Here is a 24,617-nt window from a genome sequence, read left to right as displayed (position 1 = left end):
GCTAAATTCATTTTATTTCTCTATCTACCTTACTCTCTTTGCAGCAATACTGAAGAAGAGGTAAATTGATCAAAAGAGAAAAGGGACAAAATTTGGGCAGAGGGAGTTCATGATTATATAAACCCTTTTTTTTTAGCTGGGGATTAAACCAGGGCCTTTTGTGTGCTGGACGAGTGCTCTACCACTGAGCTGTACCCCAGCCCCTATAGTTATTTCTTTACCTCCACTTCCTCCACCCTTCCTTTCTAAGCATCTAAGTGAAGTAAATGTAGTTCACTGAACTGTGCCTTTCTAAATCAGCCAGCAGAGGGAGCTAATATGTGGAGCCTTTCCTGTGTTCTTGGACCAGTCAGGGTTCTGTAGTATGCTCAGTGGTACTTGTGAACCCCACCAGTTGACTCAAGAATTGGCATTACTATTGACTTAAGGTCTCACTATGAAGACCATATTGAGTAAAATCATACAAGGAGATAACTCTTTAGCATTTGAAAGCCCTGATCACTCTGTCTTGCTTTTGACACATTCTTCAGTATTCAATTGATAGATTATTAAATGATAATACAAATCTACCTGTGGCTAAGGTTGTGGCTCAGTGGTATTGCACTCATCAGGCATGTGTGAGGCACTGGGTTCGATCCTCAGCACCACATACAAATAAATAAATAAAATAAAGGTATTGTGTTCATCTACAAAAATAAATGATAAATACAAATATACCTTTATTATCTCTGGGCTAATGGATTAGATCCCACAGTTAGAGACAATATTATAGAAGAGACAAGCACCAAACTTGTGTTTGTGGTTTTTAGAAACATATTATAGAAGAGATAAGCCCATAAGCACAGTAACAAGTTTTTTAACTTTGTAACTAATAATATCATTCTTCTATCCCACTAAGTTGGTTACAGCTGTTTATCAGTTATAACCAGGTTTTTAATTTTTTAAATGTGTTTTAATTAATTATACATGACAATAGAATGCACTTATGCACTTTGATATATCATACATAGATGGGATTTAATTTCTTATTTTTCTGAGTGCACATGTTGCAGAATCATATTGGTCATGTAGTCACATATATACATACAGTAATAATGTCTTTTCATTCTACTCTCTTTCCTATCCTATCCCCACATCCCTTGCCTCTCCTCCCATCACTTCCTTCTACCTAATCTAAGGTAACATTAGTTATTCTTCCCTAGTGCACCCCCCCCCCCCCGGGCCTAACTGTGAATTAGCATCTGCATATTAGAGAAAACATAAAACATTTGGCCTTTGGTTTTGTGGGATTGGCTTATTTTGCTTAGCATGATATTCTCCAACTCCAACCATAGACTGGCAAATTCCATAATTTTACTCTTCTTTAAAGCTGAGTAATATTCCATTGAACATATATAACATATTTCCTTTATCCATTCATCTATTGGGGGAACACCTAGGTTGGTTCCATAGTCTCACTATTGTGAATTGAGCTGCTTGCTTGCTTGCTATAAACATTGATGTGGCTGTGTCACTCACTATAGTATGCTAATTTTAAGTCCATTGGGTATAAACCAAGGAGGGTATAGCTGGGTTAAACGGTGGTTCCATTCCTCACCCCCAAAAGTGAACATATAACCCCCTGTAACTGGTTTTTTAAGTGTTAATTACCTTCTTTGAGAAACTACCTTGGTCTTGATTCTTTCCCACTCCCCTAGCCAGGTGCCATTGTGCAGCTCCCTTTGCTAGTTCTGATGCACAGTAACTAGGTCAGTTTGTAAATATAGGGAGAACTTTTGGCTCTTTGCTTTTACTTTCCAGTAGTGAGCACTACAAAAGAGTTTGTCTGTTGAACTATAAATATGTCTTATTTTTTTCTTAAATTTGTTATCCTCAGATATTATAGTTTTTTTGCTTTGTATATTTTTGTTAATTTCAGGACCCAGAAACTCCAAGAAGAAAAAAATAAAAGTACTGCTGAAGCACTTAAGAGACGAGAACAGAATATAAAGAGTATTGAAGAGAGCTATGATCAAAAGCTCAAGAATGAACTTCTAAGGTAATTGGCATTTTTAAAGAAATAATGTTTGAATTAAGTTGGTGGAGATGTTGCAAATGCTGATGAAAAAGATAAAGCTGACATTTTATGACTAAATTTAGTATTTTTTAAAAATGTCCTTTTTTTTCCAATTGACTAATCCTTTCTCATGAGTACTCAAGTTAGAATAGTTTTTAAAACACACATAAGCCAGGTATGTTGGTGCATGACTGTAGTCCCAGCTACTTGGAAGGCTGAGGCAGGAGGATTGCGAGTTCAAGGCCAGCCTGAGCAATTAAGTGAGACTTAACTCAGTTTTCTTAGAAAAGGGGTGCTGGGGATATAGCTTGATGGTAGAATGCTTGCCTAGCATGTGCAAGGCCCTGGAGTTCTATCCCTGGTACCAAGGCAAAATAATATGAAATAGAAAGTTACATCCTCTGTCCTTCTTACTCATGGTTTCTCTAACAGTTGTTGAAGGCCTGTCATTTGCTTTATTCTAAAGGCACCTTCTGACTTGCTCAGCTTATATTGCTGATCTGCTACAAAATTGGAATTATAATCACTTTTAGTTACCTTTGCCTTTACCTTACTCATACTGCCACTAAAGTAGAAATTTCTGATGATTTAGAAATTATTCTACGTAGAGATTATAGAATTTGTCCATGAACATGTTTTATATTCCTTTAAGATTCTGCTATGTCAGAATTTTTAAAATGAAGCAAAAAGTGATAGGAAGAAGAAAATTATGGGCACCTGTGGTTACTTTGAGTTTTCTGTAGCCTGAATCTTGTGTACCAATAAATGCTATTTTAGTGCCAGGACATTACACCCATGTGATAACTTTGCTCAGGGGTGGTATTACATTTGGCACATAACTGTTTGGTGAGTATTTATTGAGTAAACATGTAGCAAGGAGACAATTCAACATAGCTGCTTGAGGTTTTTCTTAATCATTGGGCTCTTTTTACCACCTTGCCCATAATTTGTCATCAATAATCTCTTATATAGTGTTTACAAAGGCTTCTTGTAGTTGTTCTTTAAATGAATTCTGTTTAAAAAATACAGCAGATTTCCATCTGGTTTTTTTTTTTTTTTTTTTTTTTTGGTGTGTGTGTGTGTGTGTGTGTGTGTGGCAGGGGGATGCTGGGGATTGAACCCAGGGCCCTGTGCATGCAAGGCAAGCACTCTACCAACTGAGCTATTTCCCCAGCCCATCTTTTTTTTTTTTTTTTTTTTTGAGAGAGGAGAGAGAGAATTTTTTTTTTTTTTTAATATTTATTTTTTAGTTCTGGGTGGACATAACATCTTTGTTGGTATGTGGTGCTGAGGATCGAACCTAGGTCGCACGCATGCCAGGCGAGCACGCTACCGCTTGAGCCACATCCCCAGCCCCCCAGCCCATCTTTGAAATGATAGTTTCTCTACATATTTTGTTAGCTCATTTACTAAAATAGGAAGCACCGAAGTGTCCGAAGTTGTTGAACATGAAGAAAAGCATGTATATTGATTTTACATAGGAGACAGGGAACTGTGTGGTATCATTTTGGTATATTTTGTGACTTTGGCAAGTGTGGGAGTTTGGAGAATATTTCTTTGCTCTAACATCTCTGAACCAGGAATGCAACTGGTAATGGCTGGTGAAGATAGGTAAAACTCCATGAAAATGTGCCTTTTGGTATCACTGATCTGGATGTAATGCTGTTGGGGGTCTCTCAATACTATGCTTAGAGCCTGAGGGCAGAGTGCTTATTCTGATTGGGGTTGGGAAGATGGAGCAGGTGGATCAGAAATAACTGCCTTGTTATCACTGGCGAGTTGGTTTGTTGTGTGCTTTGCAGGTTTAATTTAGTTTACTTCTTTGCTGTCTATGCTAGTCGAGACGAACTGAAAGTGATTGATTGCAGTAATCTCCAGTTAACATCCTTCATTTTGTGCGACTGAGTTTTGGGACCCAATTTACAGAATTAAGGCAGGGTTTTTACCTGACCTTTTATGTTTAGAATTCACATCCCTGGCCTTAATGCTGAGAGACTTTGAAGTTTAGCATTGTCATGTTCAGCACCCTTAGGTGCTCTGTGCCAGAGATGATCTCTTACATTCATAGCAGTCCTCCTGGGGAGATAACAAGAAACTCATTTTTAGTCTTTCTGATTCTCAGGTATCAACTTGAACTAAAGGATGAATACATCAATAGAACTAACAGACTGATTGAAGATGAAAGGAGGAATAAAGGTGACTCTTGGGGAGCAGGGAGGGGTTTTATTTTTCAGTTCTGATGTAGTCTGTTAGTTTCCTGAGTAGGGTCTGTTGTATATTCAAAAATTTCTATAAAATTACATTTTTTGTCTTTCTAGTTTTATAAAATTTTTAAAATAATCATTGTCCTTCACTGACTTTTTGGAAATCTTCATGTTTAACATTTTGTATATTCACAAAGATCACTAATATATCTTTAGTACTATATCTGATTTTATTTCAATATGTTTTGATCTGTGATTATCAAGAAGGTGACAGCAACTTATTGCCACCTGGTAAACATTACTCTTAACCATGAGAGACTTTAAATTTTACTTATGGAAATTTTTAACCAAGGTTTGTTTAACCAAATTTTTAACCTCGGTGACCAAGGTTTGTTTTTGTTTTTTTCTTCTAATGTATTTTGACACTGTATGGTATTTTTACTTGACATTCAACCTTATGAAACCTCATTTACATTGATCCAAAACTGTGGAAATTGAATAATTTTAGAATTTTCAGATATTTTTCATTTCAGTGTACACCCAGGAAATTGTATCAAGAAGTTGAACTTTTGATGAAAATTTCAGACAGTTTCTTCAGAGTAAATCAGAACTGGGTACAGGGTTTATTTCTTGCCCACTAAATTTTTACTCCTACATCTGCTAATTTTATTTATGAAATAATGGTCATTAGGTCTGGCAGACTGCCTTAAATTATTAAATGTCTTTTGGATTCATTAGGAAAGCATTATTTAATTGCTGGGCTTTTTCTTTCAGAAAAAGCTATTCATTTGCAAGAGGAGCTCATAGCTTTTAATTCAAAGAAGGAAGAACTAAGTCAATCTATAAATCGTATAAAAGAACTTGAGGTAATTGTTATCCCCTTTTTTTGAAGCAGACTTTAGGCAGTACATGAAATTTTAGTTTTAGGCATGAATATCTTATCTGGATAGGTTTTGCCTGATTATTCTAGGACCAAGAAGGTGATGACTGAAGTTAATTCAATATTTCTTCATTTCAAAGTCCCATAAAGAAGTGAAGAAAGAGCTTTGGGTCCTAGAGTTCTGTGCAAATCTGTTTCTCACTGTAGATTTTAGGATATTTCCCACATCATATGATTTTTGAGGGAATTCAGTGAGCTAACATGCATCTAGCCCATAGCATATAACTAATACATATCTGTTCTACCTCAGCCTCTTCTATCCCATTGGCAGCAGGTAAAAATTCCTATCATTATATCATTATCTTCCAAATTAAAACAAAATGAGGCATGTTTTTCACATGCCACTGTTTCTTCTGTTCACTGGTATGCTTGCTTTTGACAAGGTAGAACTGGAACTTTAGGTGAAGTATATTCTGTATATAAAATTTGCTTTTGTAACCATGATGATTTATTTGACAGTATTGTAGGCTTCTATATCTTAATATCAGATATATTATACCAAGGAAAGGAAAACACTTCACAGCAAGTAAGAGACTACTGTCTCACCTCTCATAGTAAAGATGTATTGCTACAATGTGTCTGATTGTCGCTGGGTCCTGGTTGCACTGGGAAAATAGAGTGATAACTTTCCTCAGAAGCACTGGCTTTCTAGGGTCTATAGATACAATTTATGAACTTACCTTGTTCCAACTCCAGTATAGAAAATGACTTTTTTTTACCATAGTTAGGTCTTATGGTTGGAGAGAACTAAACCTCTAAGTTGTAATGCATAGCCTAACTCAGTCTTCTGGCTTTGACTTGTATAGTAAAATCATTCAAATGTAAGTTTTCTTTTTTCATTTAAGCTTGAATTAGAGTCTGTCAAAGCCCAGTTTTTGACAATAACACAACAAAACCACTTGCTGAATGAAAAGATTAAAGAGATGAATGATTACTCAGTACTAAAAGAAGAGAAGCTAGAACTTCAGGCACAAAATAAAGTACTTAAACAACAACTGGAAGAGAATAAGAATGAAAATTTGAATCTCCTAAACCGTATGTCCTTTTTTTCTTTTTCTGATTTACCTATTTCTGTAATTGACATTAGGTCAGTGTTAAGAAACTCTGCATTGTATCTATAACACAGGCATAACTTGGGTAGATTTGATAAGATTCTGGCATTGGAATTCCATTGCTTGCTGTTGCATAGCAGTGTCACTTTAAGAAGGAACTTTTTTTTTAAGCTGTGCTGCCTTTCTGGGTGGTATCATGGGTGACTGCCAATTGGGTTTTGCCACTGGGGCAACAAGCTGCAATAAGCACTTGGAGGAAGGAAGAGGAGGTCGAGTTTGTTGATATCCAACTGCCACCCCAACTTCTGTACAGCGGCCCTAGACTACCCACTGCTCTTGTCAGCTTAGCGAGGTTCAGTGTACCTATGGGTAGCCTCTCATCAGTGCTCTGCACCTGTGCCCACTCACTCTATCTACTTCTGTGAATGTCTTCCTTCTCTGGCCCTCCAGGCCCGAGGGGGTGCTAACAATATGACCCTGTTTCTAGTCCAGTGAACCACAGTATCCTTTTTGGTTACCTTGCATAAAGTGTCCTACCTAAACATCTGTTTGCTTTCTGCCTGGACCCCAACTCACTGACAGTTGCTCAGGTCGAATGAGAGCTTAAAGTAGTTAGTCATCATTGGGTAGACAGCTAGAGGGCTTCTTCTAGGCCTTGTGTGCATGGCAGAGGATAGAGACAGGCTTTCAATAATTCAAGGATTTGAAAGAATTCTTTCACTTGCAATAAAACTCCAAGAGTAATGAAGTGTGGTAACATTTATTAAATTCTTTTGTTCTGAAGCTTGTGAATCAGGATTGGTCTCGGTCTACTAATGGAATTGATAGAATATTAACTGCATGAGTACAAAGAAAAGAAACAATTTAAAATCTCTTTAGCTACTTTTGTTAAGTGAAATAAAGTTGATAATGACCAGAATTTTTCTACCTTCTTAGGCATAGCTCAGCCGTCTCCTGAGCTTCTGGTTCTTCAGAAAGAATTGAAGAAAGCAGAAAGTACTATAGCACTTGAGCATAAGGAGTTTGAAACTCATAGACAAGTTCTGCAAAAACAGCTGCAAAGTGAAGTGAGTATTGTTCTTCACTCATGCCAGTGTTACACCAGTCTACTTTATAGATACCTAAACTTTGCACAAGCCACACCAGCACAGATCAGATCTTTTAACTCTCAAGCTGGTTGCAGTAGCACACATCTGTAATGTCAGCTACTTAGAAGGCTGAGGCAGGAGAATTGCAAGTTCAAGGCCAGCCTGGGCATCTTAGTTCCTTTCTCAAAGTAAAATAAAACAGCTGAGGGTGTAGCTCATTGGTAGATCACCCCAAGGTTCAATCTCCAGTACTACAAAAAGCAAAAAAAAAAAACAAAAAAAAAATTACCCTCTGAATATGATAAAGGGTTCTTTCTCATCTGAGAAAATTCTCTAGTGATTATATGACTTCATATTCATAACTGTCTTTCATAATTGAAATAAAAGCTAACTCAAACATAAAATTTTCTGAGTGCATGATAGTACCATGTTAGTGTCTTGATTCCCACCCTGAGACTTACAAATGTTCACTGTGTCTTTCTGATTTCAGCCTGCATGCCCTAAAGTAGCTGTTCTTTGAATGAAAAAGGTAGTGAAAAATTCATTTGTGTGTTGTGTTCGTTTTTTTTTTTTTTTTTTTTTTTTTTTAAACAGAGACCCATTGATTACTTGGTATAAAGCTTCCCAGAATTGGCAAAAAATAAGAGGATAAGCACAATAAGAGATTTTTTTTTTTCCTTTTGAAGCAAGCTGTAATGTGTTCTACATTGATTTTCTTTTCTTCTCTGAACCTTTTCAGATTGAACATTCTGCACAGCTAAAGGCCCAGATATTAGATTATGATGCTTCTGTAAAGAGGTTAAATATTCAAGTTGGTGATTTAAAATTGCAACTGAAACACACTCAGACAGGTTAGAGACATTTGTAAACCATAAATATTTTGGTGCATGAAAAGCTTCTGACATTTGTGTAAATGTAATAATTGTAATTTATTAACCACATAGTATTTCTTGTATTTTGGGGGAGGGGGTTCATAGGAATAAGTATCATCCTACCTACAGTGGGGGTGTGGCTTGGTGGTAGAGAACTTGCCTAACATGTATGAGGTCTGGGTTCCATACGCAGCACTACCAAAAAAAAAAAAAAAAGATGTGTACATTCCTTGAAGTAAACTTTTTTATCTCAGAAATACCAGCTGATCACCAGAATGAATGCTTTCACAGGTGCCCCAAATAGAAAAGTTGTGGTGGTAACACAGAAGTCTCCAAATCCATCGTAGGCATTCCTTTTTTTGTTACCCTGATAAGATTGATTGGCTCTTCAGTAGTTTTACGTATTCCTTAACAGAAATATATATAAATATATTGGAGAAGCAGGTTGGCTTGGCAAAAAGAACACTGCTGCTCTTTTAGAGAATTGTTTTGTACCCCAATTTTGAAGGTAATTGTTTGATTTTAGGTACAGTGCTCAGTTCCCCCATTTGTAATGAGGATGATAATACCTACCAGGCCATAGTAAACAAAGATGAAATGACATGGGTCCCAATTCAGCTCATGGGACATAAAAGACACTCTGAAAATAGTTCCTGCTCTTTCATTAAAATGCCTTCTCTGTAGATGCATATCTGTCCCTACTTCCTAAGAAGGATATTGAAGCTTAGATACTTTATTTTCCAATTGCTTTCAAACTCAAAGTGTGTATGTGTTACCAGTTCAGCTGGTTTCTCATGGTCCCTTTGGTCTGAGCCTTCCTTGCTTCCCACTTGCAATCTTTCCCTGTCAGTCCCTAGTATTTTCTATCTTCACTAATTTTATTTCCATCTCTCTACTTTTTCCTATTTCTCATTTTTGCTTAGCAATTCTGTTTGCCGCAGTGTCCAGAGCAAACTCATAGAAGTCCTGAATAACGAAAAATAATTCACTGAGCATAGAGCCCTTCTGCATACATGTATTGTCTATTGCAAGCTTCTGTCTCATAGCATCATAGGGAGGCATTGTAGGAGAGGAGCTGGTATATGCACTGGCTTTGCTTTAGGAAATCCCAGTGGTTCTAAAACTTGCTAACTGTGTGATCCAGCCTCCAACCCCCACCAGTAAATGGGAGCAGTGAGAAGTCCTTGGCCATAGTGTTGTCATGAATGAATGAAATTCTTTTCCCTTATCTGAAACTCGGCCATATGCTGTGAATTTTGCTACAGCCCTGGAAATTCTGGACCCACATCCTATTGTGAAGCACATTAATTACTTTGAAGTCAAATCTATGAATATTTATGCTGGTTGGGATTAATAAAGATTATGAATAAGTTTACATTGGTACGGGTCAAGCTTTTCAACCAAATGAATTCAAATCTAGTTGTACTTTGCCACCAAATAAATTGTAAATAGATTTTTTAATTCTCAGAGCTTTTTGGCTTTCAAAATCATGCATAAAGGATTGTGAAATTCTATCTTATATTATAAAGGAACACATATGAATCTGTGACTGGTACATATAAGCTCTCAACAAATGTTAACAGTTCTTACCGTGGCCTCAGAAGTTGTTTAGTGTGAAGTTTGCCCTTTATTCTCAAATATATTTTAATTTTGCTCACTGCCTTTTGTCCTCATTTTATAATCTGCAGCCCTGGAGAATGAAGTGTACCGCAACCCAAAGCGGTCTCTGAGCCATCGGTCTGTGAGTGGGCTAATAAGTGGCAAAGTGGTGCCTCACAGTGGTGATACAAGCAGGGATTTCTCAAACAGCCCTCTTGGACAGGAGAAGGTTACGGCAGTTGCAGTTGTACCAAGAATCACAGGTTATCCAAATATAGGAAAAGAGGCTGGTTCCCCAGACTCTGACCTTGAGTTTGTGGCCAGTACAAAAGCCAGGGTAAAAGAGCTAGAGCAAGAGGCCGAACGCTTGGAGAAAGCTTTCAGAGATTACCATCGAAGAGTTCTTCGAAACCCGGTTAAGAGCCCACCACTAGCAAAGAGTCCACCGTCTTCACACTTACGGGGAACCCTCAAAACTATCACTTCTAGCTCCCTGGAAAGATGTGCTTTTACAGAAGACCGAGTTATCCCTGAGCACCCAGAAAGACGGATGTTGGCAGAGGACAGAGTTTTTTCTGGGCAGCCTCAGGTGGGCACACCTAACGAGGAAAAGAGTGCTGCCTCTGAGGCACAGACAGGCAGCACAGCTTCGCGGGCACGCAAGAGTACTTCTTCCAGACGTCTCTCCTCCACGCCCCTTCCAAAAGCAAGAAGAAGCCTCAATAATGAAATGTATTTGGAAGGTAAGCTACTATCCAAAGGGTTGCAGGATGCTTGGGAGTTGATCAGACCTGGTCATCATGGAATGTCTTTCTTGAATATTTATACAGGCCCTAGACAGCAGGAAACAGTAAATAGCACATGTAGCAGTGAGCCTGGGGGAGCCCTTGCTGGAGCAGCTGTGATTGCTCTGAACCTACCATCTCCTGGTTAATAATAGTGGCATCCCTCCCATGTCCCAGGGTTGTTATGGGAATCAATGTCATAAAGGATGTTGAGATCAGGCTGGGAATGTAGCATGCACAAGGCCCTGCCTGGGTGCAATCCCAGTACAGCCCAAAAAAAAAAAAAAAAAATAGTCAAGATCTAGTGTTCACTTAGCACGTAGAGGTGTTCAGGGGGTGAGAGTGGCCATTCCTTTGCTGCTGGTCAGTTTTGTACATTTTAGTATTAACTCGAGAGTTATAATTTAAGTGTTCAAATTGTTGCCTTTATGATCTGAAACATCGTACTCATATATTCAGAGGTGATAACCTATTTTCACTAATAGAGCTTTTTAAAATCTACGTTGGTGTCTTCTTCATGCAATTTTTAATATTCTTGCCCTGATTCCTTCTGCCTTGTAGGTGTGGGCAAATCACTTCTTGCTTCCCCCAATTCTTGTCCTGACAGAATGTCCCAGCCATCACCCGTGGAATCTGGGCATAGCCTCTCTGCCCCTTCCTCCTCCAGCCCTCCAGAACATAAGGCCAGGTATGTACCATTGTTTGATGGGCTTCATTTGAATCATGTTACCTGCTGTCTCGGCCCTTTTTTTTTTTTTTTTAAAGGAGATCTTAAAGATGATGTGATACTATAGAATTTGTAGTCAGATTGTAAAATCATGTGTGATCTTTGATAATCATCTGAATACCCGCGGGGAATGTTATATAATACCTTCCAAGTTCTGTGAATAGGCATGGTGTATAAAGAGATGTCTGAAATTTGTCAAAACAGCTAAGTTGGTCTATTTTTAAAGTTGGAACAATTTCATACATCATTAAAAAGCCATTTTTAAAAAATGACATTTAAATGTAAACAGATAAGGTTCTGATTTATGTATCATTAAAACAAATTACGAAGTGATAGTGGGTTCTAGAATATGATTATTGAAGCAGGAAGAAGTGGATGGTTTTGGAAATTAGGCCAGTGGGGGCAGGACTCCCATCTGTGCCTGGTCCCCACAGTAGGAAATTTGACTCCTTAGTTTTGGGTTTGAGCCTCGGCATCTGATGTTTATGTAGTTCTCCTGTATAAAGTTGAAAACTTACATGTACCTATCATGGACCTAGGGCATTTAATTTTTTTAAATATTGTACTGTCTTGTAATAAATGTAAAAGGAAAGACCAGACCCACACATACCCTGAGTTAGTACAATTTGACACACACAGGCTCATGGTATTGTATCTTCAGTTGGTTTGAGCTGGTGCTGTATGAAAGGTTGTCTCTTGTGGTTGTTAGAAAACTAAGAGAACAATACCTTATGCCTGGTGAGTACTCAGTGCACTAGGGCTATATTTTAAAAAGCCATAGAAAAATGAATTTTGTAAATTATGTTTTTGAGTCACAGACAGCTTTTTGTCATCCTCTGCTGTTAGGTTCTAACATTAGTAAGAATTCACATTCATGAATTTTATTCTTCCAATCCAGTCTTCATCAGAAACAGACTGAAATTCAAGAAAAAAGTGAATTTTCGAATCTAGACAAGCTAGCTTTTAAGGATAATGAGGAATTTGAATCATCTTTTGAATGTAAGTTCAAATATAAGTACTGGTTTTTATAAGTTAAAATTGTAGAAAGTTTAGTTTTACTGAAACAACCATTATTATAAGCAAAGTAATTAAAAACTAGGACATTTTTATTTTGTGATAAGACCAAAAATATGGATATATTTCCTCATTTTTCTGTCATGAAAATTTTCAGGGGTTCAGCTGAGTTTTCTTTTTAAAAATTTCAGGATGACTCATCATTTTGAGGTTACAGGCTTAAGCCCATAAATGAATACTTAATTTACCCACTTTGGGATTATCTCAGATTTAAAATAAGTAGGTTTTTTAAAAAATTTTTATGGAATATAAAGATGTTGATTGCTCAGATTAAGAAAATCCCATCCTTAGTAAAAGAATGGAGGTAAAAGAATATTAAAATAAGAGTCCAGGAACAGATGTCCTGGCTACAGCCTTTTCTTGGACTGTCTCACCACATAGTCCACTTTATAAGTATAAAATAGGATGTAGGGTCCATCTTTTCTGAGGCTTTCTCCAGCTTGAGAAATCTACTTGTATACAATCTATCATTTAACCTTATCAAACTTATCATCATCAAATCTGAAAATATCATATTTTGAACCATTAAATGAGATGCTTAGTAAATTTTGTGAAGTTCTTTTAACTGGCCAGTTGAATCTTCAATATTTAAATTGAATGGAAATGGTTTATCATCAATCAAGTGAACTCTTAAAACTGGATTGATTTTCCTGCTAGGTAATGAATCCAATTTTGTGAACAAATTTAATTTTTTTTTTTTTTTTAACATTTATTTTTTAGGGGTTGGGGTTGTGGCTCAGCGAGAGAGTGCTTGCCTAGTACATGCGAGGCACTGGGTTCAACCCTCAGCACCACATAAAATAAGTAAAATAAAGATATTGTGTCCAACTATAGCTAAAAAAACTTTTTTAAAAAAATTATTTTTAGTTGTAGGTTGACACAATACACTTAATTAATTAATTTTTTATGTGGTACTGAGGATCGAACCTAGCACCTCAAGCATGCTAGGCAAGCGCTCCACTGCTGAGCCACAACCCCAGCCCCAATAAATTTAATTCTTTAAAGTATAAGAACCCTTTGGGCCCAATCACTAACACTGCAAAATAAAAACAAAAACTGCCTCAAGAAGTAAATATATTGGGAAGTGACTGAGAATTTGTTAGAATCCTGGCCAGCCACAGTGGTGTGTGCCTGTAATCCCAGCAATTGAGGAGGCTGAGGCAGAGGAGGATCACAAGTTCAAAGCCAACCTCAACAACTTAGCAAGACCCTGCCTCAAAATAAAAAAGGGCTGAGGATGTGGCTCATGGTTAAGCATTTCTAGGTTCAATCCCTAGTACCAAAAAAGAAAAAAAAAAAAAAAAACATGTGGGAGGCTGAGGCAGGAAGATTGCAAGTTAAAAAATTATTAGAATCCTGTAGGCAGGGCTCCCCTAGTCACTTTAGCTGTAGTTCATGTGTTCCATGGTTTAATCCCCCTGCCCCCTGCCCTCCCTTCTCCTATTACTTAAGGACTCATGACACAATTGCTTGTACCTCCCATAGATGCAGGGAACAGGTCAAGACAGTTTGAAGCAGATGGGTTACACCCTGCTGGTGATATGCCTCATGTGGATGCTGCTGCAGCTACTCTGCCTACAAGACCTGTCCCACATCATAATTCAAGTAAGTTTTTCTTGTGTTAAACTAGCAGTTAGCATAGCCATATATTGAATGCCAGCCTCTGTGCTATATAAATTATTTCCTATATCATTGAAGGATTTTATAAGCATAACTTACTCAGTCTTAAAGTTGGAGTGTTATCATTGTTGATGGAGTTTTTTGTTGTTGTTGTTTGTTTGTTTGTTTTTGGTGGGGTACTGGGGATTGAACTCAGGGGTACTCGACCACTGAGTCACATCCCCAGCCCTATTTTGTATTTTATTTAGAGATGGAGTCACACTGGGTTTCTTAGTGTCTCGCAGTTACTGAGGCTGGCTTTGAACTCTCGGTTCTCCTGTCTCAGCCTCCCAAGCCTCTGAGATTAAAGGTGTGCACCACTGCATCCAGCTCAGGAGAGTTGCCTTTTTTTTTTTTTTTTTTTAAGTCGTAGATGGACATAATATCTTTATTTTATTTGTTTATGTGGTGCCAGGGATTGAACTTAGTGCCTCATGCATGCTAGGCAAGCACTCTACCACTGAGCCACAACTGTAGCCCTGGCTCAGGAGAGTTGGCTTTTTAAAAATGTATTTTTTTACCTGTTCTGAGTCTGACAGAACAGTTACACTTTTCCATCATACAGTTCTGCAAAAATCATTCCATAGGAGCCTTAGTATCTTGGGAAACAATGTTGAACAACTGAAACAATGGTCAACTCACATTCTCTATCTTTATGTGATTGTAACATTTTAATATTATTATTTTTCTATCTGGTTGCTTCCATTATGTCTTAAGAGATTAGAACCTAAAAACTATATTTCAATCTTGGGGAAAGCTGATAACACTAAGGTGATTGTGTTGTGGGGCAGGTCGCTCAGAAAACACACCAAGTCCCAGTTTTGTCCAAATTGAAGACTCTTTATTTAGCCGGCCGGCTGGCAAGTATTTCCCACAGGACCCATAACTGTCTCTGCAAGGAACAGGCCCAAGCCTGAGCATTTTAGGATATTTAATGGCAAAAACTGCATCTGGGTTGACATAGCTGCAAGCAAGCAGGTACAGAAGCTGAATTGGGCAGTTAGCAGGACAATGCATTGTGTATGTACATTGGTATTTCCCACGGGACTTTCCTGGTTAGCATAGCAGCAAGCAAGCAGAAGGGAAGTGGGTCAAAATGACCCTAGTTCAGTACAAGTTAGAGAATGGTTACTAATGTGTAGATAATCAATCTCTGACAAGGTACATTGCCTGAGAGAAATGGAAACCAAAGAGAACAATTTTACATTGTATAAGAATTGCTATTTTGTGTTGCCAAGTATGACATGCTAGGTAACTTAATGGGTTCAGAGGTGGGGCTTTCCCATGGGAGAAGCATTTCTTACATGATATGGAGTCTCAGGATAAAATGGAGTCTGTTTGGTCATTGCCCATATAGCCTGGCCCATAACAATTGGTGCTAGAGGAAAACTGGCCCTTAGACTTCTGTCTGCCCATGTCTCTCCAGCTTACCCACCTGCCTCTCTGGTGGAGGGATCAGGGAACAGTACAGCCTGGGCCTTTTCTCCTTAGTCCAAAATGCTTAAGCCTCATACCTGAAAAGAAGTGTCTCAAGTAAAGCTACCTTTTAGTCCTTCCCAAACATATTCAAAGCCTCTGGTTAGCAGTTTCTCAATTTAAATCACAGTGCATATGAAGAAGTACTGAAAGAAGCAAGACTTCAAGAGGGTTGATTTTGCTGACTCCTGTGTAAATCTGCTTTGTAAGGCATTCACTCAACCAGAATTGATCCAGAGCAATCTCTCTGTGGCACTACTCTAGAGACCAGGCATAGAGCAGTGAACCAAACAGAGCCCCTTCCTTCATGGAGTTTCTAGGGGTTGGGGGACCCAGGCAGTCAGCAAACCAATACTGCGGCTCTGAGGAGGAATTGTACCAACTGATGAGGGGCAGTGTCCATATACACAGGCCTGAGTGAGGGAGGAAATCAGTGAGCACTAAGTGTTCTGCCTTGAGACACAGTGGTGATCATAATAGTTTTTGAAATAATTAGTAAGCAGCATGGTTGTTTGGGTTATTCCCCCCTCCCCCGTGGACACAACATCTTTATTTTATGTGGTGCTGAGGATCGAACCCAGTGCCCCACACATGCCAGGCGAGCGCGTTACCGCTTGAGCCACATCTCCAGCCCCAGTTGTTTGGGTTATTGAGAAATACTCTTATATTCATCATTTTACCTCTTTAGTTCAAGCAGAGGGAAATGAAGAACCTGAAACTTTGTGACTTTGAGGTGCCCAGTGGACATGCTTCTTGTCCTGGCTTTTGCATCCACCCTGCAGCTACAAAATACACCCCAGAACAGAGAGCAGCCCTTTTTCTTCTTTGTTAATTGGCCCCAGACAACATTCCTATTTTAAGATCACAACTGTGTATAGGAAAGTGGTAGCATTTAGAAGTGACCTTTCTTTCACCAGCAAGGAGGACACTGTAGTTCTATCTGTGGAAATGATTAATGGCCTGCTCTCATATTTTAATTTCATGGCAAGGATTGAGAGATGCCCATGTTGCCTTTCTGCCATTAGTAAAACTAACTCAGCTCCTGCTGACAACTTAAGAACAAGGCACAGCAAAAAGCTTTGAAGTCCTCTAGTGAACCTGTGGGTTGTTCTGCTTGTTGGCATTGCTTGGGTAAAAATATGTAGGTTGTGGGCCAGAGTTAGAAGAGAGAGACCAGCATGGTCATCTGTGGGATTGAGATTTAATTAAAGCTTCAACATGTAGGGACTTATGCCAGGAGCTGGAGAGAGGGGCCAGACTAGTAATTAAAACATGGGCCTTGCCGGGAAGGAACTTAGTGGGAGGAGAGAAAAGTACTCGTGATTTTTGACAAAGCTATGCAAGAAAGGTGCTGAACTGCTTACTTGTCCTCCTCAGAGGAGGTGGCACTTAAGTTGGTTCTCAAACAGCATTGTGGTTTTGTGGGAGAGGAAGGGGTTGGGGGAAGGGTGTGCCTCAGGTTAAGGAAACCGTGGGGTGGGGGCAAAGGCACAGAGAGAGGAGAACATAGCTGCAGTTCGGGTCCAGTGAGTGTGTCCATACATATACTGTTCTCATGCTCAAAGGCAGTAGTAGATGGGAAGTAGGCCTGAGAAGAAGGCAGGTTTTTCTTGCCCCTAGACTGTTGCAGGTTTGGACTTTGCCAGAGTAGAGACATTACAGGCAAATCCAGGGCTTCCCTGCAGGAAATGCCTAGTGCTGAAACTCACAGCAGATTGAGTGTTGATTGCATTATTCAGTATTCCCTGGAAGTGGTGAGAAGGAAGGACCCTCTCTATAGCAGCAGGATGAGGAATTTGAATCTGCCAGCCCTGGTGGCCCAGTGGACAGATAGTAAGAAGAGCATGTCTGCTTGTTTATTTGTTTTTACAACACAGGGTCTTGATGTGTTGCCCAAGCTGACTTCAAAGTCATGGGCTCCTATAGTCTTCCTGTCTCTTGGCCACCCAAGTAGCTGGGACTACAAGCACATGCCACTGTTCCTGGCCTAGAAAGGGCATGATTAAAGGGCTACCAGTACTTCAGGATGAAGCCCATGCTGTAGGATTTCCACATGCTTTGGCAGGGAATCCACTGGAAACAAGCATGTGAGGCTGGGGAGAGTGTGGGGCTAGAGAAAGACAAGGGAATGATCAGTGCTGACGTGATCACTAAAACACCAGGAAGGGCCACCATCAGTGTAGAGCAAGCAAGGACTGAACAGTGTAACATGGCTAGAGCAGCCAGGGGAGAGTGGGGGGTTTATTGTGTCCTTTGGGGTATCAGAGACCTGAATATGTTTATGGGAAGAAGAAAGAGTTAGGAAACTGCTGCATAAATAAATAGAGGCTAGTGGTTCAGTCAGGGTCCTGAAGATAGGGGTGGAATCCGAATCAAATGCAGAGGCAGAAATGCAGGATTGCAGGAGAAAGGCTGAAGGAGGGAGATAAGTAAAGGAAGAGAAAACATGGCACTCAGGGAGGACAGTTGGAATCCTTCATGGTGAAGGTAAGTCATACTTGTCTTGGGGGAGTAAAAGGTGAGATGAGGTGCTAGGAATGTGCAGGGGCTTGCAAATCATGAAAGTGTAACAGCAGCAGCTTGAAGCAGGTCAACAGTCCACGAGAAATCCAACAAAACAGTCCCGTAGTCGTTAGAAAATCTGATGCTGGAAGCTACTCACTATTTTATGTTCTGTTAGGTATTGATCAGAAAGAACTTGGAGAACAAAAGGAAGATGAAAAATCATGGGAGCAGCAAATGAAAGAACGAAGGCAAAGAGAAGAACGAAGGCAGAGTGAAAGGCAAGAAGCTCTAGAAAGGGAACGAAGAGAACTGGAAAAACTGGATCAGGAAAGGGTAATATGTTTGGCTTAAGTCTCTGTAGTAGTTTCTCCATTGAATGCCTTCAGAAGGTACCTGGAGCTCAGAGGTGAGCCAATGGTGTCCAGAAATCCTAAGTGGCAGGTAATGAAAGAGGCCTCCTCTCCTTGTCATACTATCACGAGAAAGGCTGGAGAGCGTACACCTTCTGAGTGTGATGATAAAGGATGGCTCTGTGGGGGGGGGGGGTTATTTATTTATTTATTTATTTATTTATTTTAGTTGTAGTTGGGCACAATACCTTTATTTTATTTATTTTTTATGTGGTGCTGAGGATTGAATCCAGGGCCTCGTATGTGCTAAGCGAGCACTCTACCGTTGAGCCATAACCCCAGCCTAAGGATGGCTTTTGAAAGCATTTTTTGTATACGTGCTCATCTGATCTTTAAACTCATAGGGCTATGAGGTGGACTATGTTTTGCTGTGGAGCTTCCCTTTATAGATGGGGTTTAAAGAAGAGGCTTCCTAAGTCAGCTAGCTAGGACTAGAAGAACCAGGGGAGACAGGTGCCAGGCCCCAACTGCTTCCAGACATACATAATTCCCATAGGTTCTCTTTTTGCCTTCTGTGGCCTGATTTTAGTCCTAGGCAGATGGATTACTCTGGCCATTTAGCATGCTTGCCAAGTCTTGCTTAAATTAATCTTCCATATGAATGTTCCCTGGACTCCTGGTTAATTTGGGTCTAAAAGCACAGTACACTTTAGGCAAATTAATGCCTTCCTTCATTGGGATGTGTTCATCTCCCCTTTGATGGTAGCAGTGACTTTAATTTAAAGATATATTTTATAGGTATAATTATATTTATGTATGTATTTTTATATATGGTACTCTAGAATGCAGTTTTACTTTACAGGATCAGGTTTATAGTACTATGGTTTTTAAACACAGAAAACTTTTAAAATATATCTATTTCCTCTTTGGGCCCCATCTATTTTATAGAGAATGATTGAAGAATCATTGGAGATTGAAATGAAAAAAGAATTAGAAATGACTGTTCAAGATGTGAGAGACAAATCTACTCATGGAGAAAATCCTTTAGAGAAATATATGAAAATCATCCAGCAGGGGAAAGACCAAGAGTTATCTGCAGATAAGGTGCCTATGCTTTGGAGGGGAATCTAGGTGACAGAGGGGTTGGGGGATGGCACCAAGGGCTTCTGTGATTTAACTCCTAGGGACAGGAATCTGTTTTCTTTACTGAAGACAAAAATTATTAAAAGTACAGAAAATCCACACTTCAAATGGGCCCTCAACCCTTCAATATATTATGCTCTTTTGGCAAAATTTCATAGTTTGTGTTTAGGTAGAACATTGAAGAGATTTTGCTTTAAGATTGAATTATAGGTATTGAAAGTGTATACCAGTTTATTTTGATGTGCTGCTAAATTTCTTGTTTAAAAGTCAACTCTTTTGAGACTCAACATTGCAAAAATACTTCAGAGAAATCAAAATGTTTAATAAAGTTAATTCATATCTAATTTCAAAATTCTTTTGTGTCAGAGCTCAAAAAAGATAACCAGAGAATGCTCAGTAGTGGACACACTGCTATCCAGTGACAAGGATGAAAGGTATGGTTTTCCTAAACATTGCTCTTTAGCAAACCATTAGTGCTCATTTTGTCAGCCCAACAGAAATGGTCAGATACTTGAACTTGCCTTTAAAAAGTTGAACTGGGCACTGTAGCCAGGGGAGGCTGAGGCAGAAGGATTGAAGCCAGCCTCAGCAACTTAGTAAGACCTTGTCTCAAAATAAAAAGGGCTGAGATGTGGCTCAGTGGTTATGTGCCCCTGGGTTAAAAAATAAGATTGTGAATTTTTTTTTTTTTTTTAACTTGTGATGTTGATCCTGACACAAACTGAGAGCAAAAACCTTCCTCAAGGAAGGATGAGAACTTTAGGAAGGAATCATAAAAATGTCTAATTTTTGTTCTTTCCCTAATTTAGTTCCACAGGCTTTTCTCATGAAGAACCAGATGACATTTGGTAATCATGTTAGCTGCCCAGACTTCTCACATACAACAGTGAAGTTATGTAACCCATCATCCTTTCTAAATGTTTCTCTGTAACCAGATAAAATTCTTAATAAAAATTGTATTAATCCACTGGAGTGTTTTTTTTTTTTTAAACTAGTCAAGTGAAATCTCTTCTCCAGCCATAGTTTCTCATTCATTACACTAAAATGAACTCTTCCCCCCCCCCCCATTTTTGTCTTGGGTTATACTTATCTGTGGTTGAACTACAGGCCTACATTTTGGAAGTTCAAGTCCTCTCCAAAGTGAGGCTACCACATATAGAACAGGAGGCTATCTTCCCCAATATGCTCAGGTTTTCCCTCTGATATAAAGTCAGACTTTTCCATTCTGGGGTCTAGAAATAACACATCTACTATGGTTTGAATGTTTGCCTCTCCAAAATTCATATGGTGGAACTTAACTCCAAAGTGATGAGGCTAGAAAGAGCTAGAAGGAACTAAGCAGGCTCTTTTGCCCTTCCACAGTTTGAATACGGCATTCATCCCCGTTGGAGGGGACAGCTTGGAATCCAGACCGCGAACATGCAAGCCCGTTGATCTTGGACTACCCAACCTCCAAAAGTGTAAGAAATGCATTTGTTCTTTATAAATTACTCAGTCTATGAGATTTTGTTACAGCAGTAATAGAAGACTGAGATAACATCTTTATTGTGGAATCTTTAGTCTATTTTTGTTGGGGGAAGGGGTACTAGGAATTGAACCCAGGGGCACTGAGCTACGTCCCCAGTCCTTTTTGAGGCAGACTCTTGCTAAATTGCTGAGGCTCGAACTTGCAATCCTTCTGCCTTAGACTTCCAAGTTGCTGGGATTGACAGGTGTATGCCACCATGCCCAGCTGGTCTTCATTTTTAATGAATATACTTGTTGGCTTTTAAATGAGTAGATTCTCCCCAGTAACTCTAACTTTTCATCTCCTAAAAGTTAAGTTTTACAAGATGTAACTAGAAAAATCTGTCTCCCCAGAGGTTTCTACGTTTGGTGGCCCGATTACTTTGAATAATTAAAGAGACTGCTTGTGATCTTATCAGACCATAATTTAGTTTATTCAGGAGACTCACGTGACTTACGTTAATTGTACAAAATGCTGTTTAAACAGAAGGTACTATATGTACGGTGACAAATAGCAGGCTAATTGGGCTCCCACTTGTTCTCCTGCCGGGTGTGAGCCAGGCGTGAATGAAGGGCGATGATCCAGAGTCAGCACCTCATTTAGAATGTCTGTGTGTCAATAATGACAAAGGCTGGTCCTCACTGAGAAAGGTCAGGTGTAGAATATCCAAATACATAAGCATGCTGACAGATTAGTTTTAAAAAATTATGAAATCCTAGTAACAAATTTAGCTCTGCTGCTTCAAAGAGTTAACTGTTACAACTAGATTGTTACATTTCCAAATAAATTCTTTCACTCAACTTCCATACTTTGGGTTTGAAAATTAGCCAAGGGTACATGGACCCTGTTAAGGTTCCCCATTTCTACTTTGCCCGAGAGTAAGCCTTGTGTTAATCTTATCAATAGATGGCTTTTATTTATTTTATTGAAGAAGCTAGTCAGAAAAATTCTATACGTTTCATTCCTAGAACTCTATAAAGTGCTAGTGGCATTTTATGCAAAATATAGCCCAGTGGATTCCAATGTTTTCTTAAAATGCTCTCGCTGAAGAGTTTTGTCAGAAATAAAACAGCATTCTTAGATTTCTATGCAAATGTGAAATCTTGATAATGCATATTTAAAAATGACACCATACTGAGGACAGAGAAAGATAGGATTTATGTATGGTAAAAAGGCAAGCAAATGAAGCCATAATTTTATTTCATTATTCTTAGTACATCCACAACTATTTCCACCTAAATAGATCTTTAAAATAAGCATACACAAGTATTGACTATTATCTACAAATATTTATTGTAACACTTGAATAGAACTACAGGAAGCCCTTGGCACTGATAGAAAATATTGATTCACTGTTAGGTTACAAAAATTTATACATAGCAAAATTTAATGCTCTTTACATAAAAAATATTAGACTACTTCAACAAAACTTTCAAAAATTCCTGGTAATAGCTACCAGAATTAGAAAAGTAAAATTAGGCTTTAGACACTGCCTCTTCTAAAACACTGGACTCTAACAGCACCTCCACTGCTGGAAAAAAAAATATTAAGTCTGTCATGCAACAGGGAAACAAAACACTAAGCTACTTTGGAACTGTTCTACACAGAAGAGAGCTTCTTCCAATTTAAAAAACAAAAATCCAAATAGGCATTTTTAGGCATGAACCAAAAAAAAAATCCAAATGAAATATTATACTTGATGTTCAATTTTAATAGCATCTTGATAAAGGTATGCTTCCTTTCATTTGAATACATTTCTGCACATGTATGTTTTTAAATCCAGGAAACAGCCAAACCACAAGTTAACTCTTAACATGAATATACATAGTTAACCCTATAGTATGCAGCCCCTTTGAAAAGCACTGATGCACCCAACAGCTATATGGATCATTTCAAAAAGAACAACACAAAGTTTACCATCACTAAAACCCAGTACCTATAGTCACTTAATGTTCTGGAACACAATGACTTAGAAGGCAAATTTCTTTTGAAATGGCTTAAACTCAAGCAGTTTTCTTGCCGAACATTAAACATTATTCCAGGAAACCAAGATAAGAATTGAAATGAAATAAATACCAACCCTAACTTAAATTATGTATTCAAGTCTATAAAAGTAGGAGGTTAGAGGTCTGTGGTCAATTTGCAGTTAGATTTTTGATAGTTGGTATGAAACTGTAAACTCACCATTCAGACCACTTACAAATGGTTTAGAATGGTGGTCATTTTAATAAGGTAACACTTCTTAAAAATATTTATGGAACAAAATTCTGAGGAGGAGTTTGGGGCCTCTGGTTATATAAATTCTTACAAATTTCAGGCAAGTACTCATTAAGGCAGAGCTGATGCTTATTTCCCAAGAAGAATGAAAACTATTATTATCATTGTGTAAATGAAATTATTATAAAACTGATTCTGGAAAGCTTGTCACCAAGTCAGAATTCAGCTTCTTCTGTTAGGTTCAGCACAATTGTTGTAAGCTCTCGTTTTGTAGTATTTTTGAAAAATAGGTTTCTCATTAGCTGAGGAAATTAATGGGTCCTGGAATTGAGGAGTGCTAATTTGTTTTTTTAAAGTCAGTCATAGGAATCACATTATCTTTGAGCCCAAGTTAAATAAATGTCAGCTGTCAGAACTGGAACTTTACACCAATTCCATTTTATTTCCTATGTAGATTTTATTTTTTGAGGGCAGATAGCATGTGTGAATTTATGGTCACATCCCTTGATGCTGGCATGTCATAGGTCCCTATCAAGGAGTATGATGTATTCCCATTGCCTGTCTTGATAGAACTGCTCTGGCAATAAGTATACACATGCCACAAATTCTCAAAGGATGAACAGTTTGTCAAAAGTGTTGCCTTTTAAAATGGCTGACATGAAACCTCCAATATTTGTCCTAAAGAAAAAGATTTACCCACTGGAAGGTTTTCCTAGAGTACATCCCAGTAGCTTGAGACAGACAGTGAAATGTTGGTACGTCTACATTAGTTTGGTGGGATACACATCTGTACTGCAGAGCAGCTGATGATTTGTCAGAGCTGTAAAATCGTCGGCAGAAACACTCTGGCAAACATTTTATGTGTAAGAATTGAGTTGTTCTTTTGACCGAGACTGGATATCTTGCAGTTCCTGTTCTTCCTTTGCTTTGATATCCTGGTAAGCCTGCATTTTGCTCGCATCCTTTAAGTAAGCCCAGTTAGAAGACAGTATCATGAGGAAGTGGATCTGGAAAAGAAGGGTGAGCATGATGGCTAGTGAGCACGTGAGAAGGCAAAGCAAGCTGCTAGTCAGATTAGATGGACTCAACTGTAAAGGGGCAAGGGTTATTCGGTATTAATACTCATTCTGCTAGCAGAGCTGTCAGACACAGAGCATGCTCTACTAGTTGGCTTCATATTAAAAGGCTGAAGAAAAGTTAGTACACAAATATAGTGAACTTGGGGGGAAAATGGCCGAAGTTATTGTTAAGAAAAAGCAAAAATGAAACATAAGAATGCTTTTTACCATTTTGAGGATAACTGTAAAGACTAATGCAGAAGTTCAGAAACCCGTTGTTTATTTTAATTAAGTATAATGCAAAG

The 24,617-nt window shown here is 38.6% G+C and overlaps 2 protein-coding genes across 8 annotated transcripts in view; one reads left to right on the top strand and one right to left on the bottom strand.

Moving 5' to 3' along the window:
- Ofd1 (OFD1 centriole and centriolar satellite protein) overlaps nucleotides 1-20,497 on the top strand; it is a 38,975-nt gene extending 18,478 nt beyond the window's left edge. For 3 of the 4 annotated variants that reach the window (XM_013355935.4, XM_021722733.3, XM_021722731.3), the window contains 14 exons: nucleotides 1,919-2,038; nucleotides 4,179-4,252; nucleotides 5,035-5,126; nucleotides 6,046-6,235; nucleotides 7,189-7,319; nucleotides 8,080-8,191; nucleotides 9,901-10,554; nucleotides 11,158-11,284; nucleotides 12,222-12,322; nucleotides 13,883-14,002; nucleotides 18,213-18,370; nucleotides 19,336-19,491; nucleotides 19,897-19,964; nucleotides 20,340-20,497. In XM_013355935.4, the coding sequence (XP_013211389.2) occupies nucleotides 1,919-2,038; nucleotides 4,179-4,252; nucleotides 5,035-5,126; nucleotides 6,046-6,235; nucleotides 7,189-7,319; nucleotides 8,080-8,191; nucleotides 9,901-10,554; nucleotides 11,158-11,284; nucleotides 12,222-12,322; nucleotides 13,883-14,002; nucleotides 18,213-18,370; nucleotides 19,336-19,491; nucleotides 19,897-19,964; nucleotides 20,340-20,382 (2,146 nt within the window). In that variant the 3' untranslated portion in view covers nucleotides 20,383-20,497. Of the gene's footprint in view, nucleotides 1-1,918; nucleotides 2,039-4,178; nucleotides 4,253-5,034; nucleotides 5,127-6,045; nucleotides 6,236-7,188; nucleotides 7,320-8,079; nucleotides 8,192-9,900; nucleotides 10,555-11,157; nucleotides 11,285-12,221; nucleotides 12,323-13,882; nucleotides 14,003-18,212; nucleotides 18,371-19,335; nucleotides 19,492-19,896; nucleotides 19,965-20,339 lie in introns of those variants that run through there. The other variant, XR_005734971.2, reaches the window with a different exon arrangement.
- A 949-nt stretch (nucleotides 20,498-21,446) lies between these two features.
- Nucleotides 21,447-24,617, bottom strand: part of Gpm6b (glycoprotein M6B) — a 162,489-nt gene continuing 159,318 nt past the window's right edge. For all 4 annotated transcript variants that reach the window (XM_040288042.2, XM_021722768.3, XM_005315976.4 and 1 more), the window contains one exon: nucleotides 21,447-24,261. In XM_040288042.2, the coding sequence (XP_040143976.1) occupies nucleotides 24,112-24,261 (150 nt within the window). In that variant the 3' untranslated portion in view covers nucleotides 21,447-24,111. The remainder of the gene's footprint in view (nucleotides 24,262-24,617) is intronic.

This window comes from Ictidomys tridecemlineatus, chromosome X (assembly GCF_052094955.1).
Source record: "Ictidomys tridecemlineatus isolate mIctTri1 chromosome X, mIctTri1.hap1, whole genome shotgun sequence".
Classification (NCBI taxonomy): domain Eukaryota; kingdom Metazoa; phylum Chordata; class Mammalia; order Rodentia; family Sciuridae; genus Ictidomys; species Ictidomys tridecemlineatus.
The sequence above is the reverse complement of the archived record's forward strand: the minus strand, read 5'-3'. Positions and strand labels throughout refer to the sequence as shown.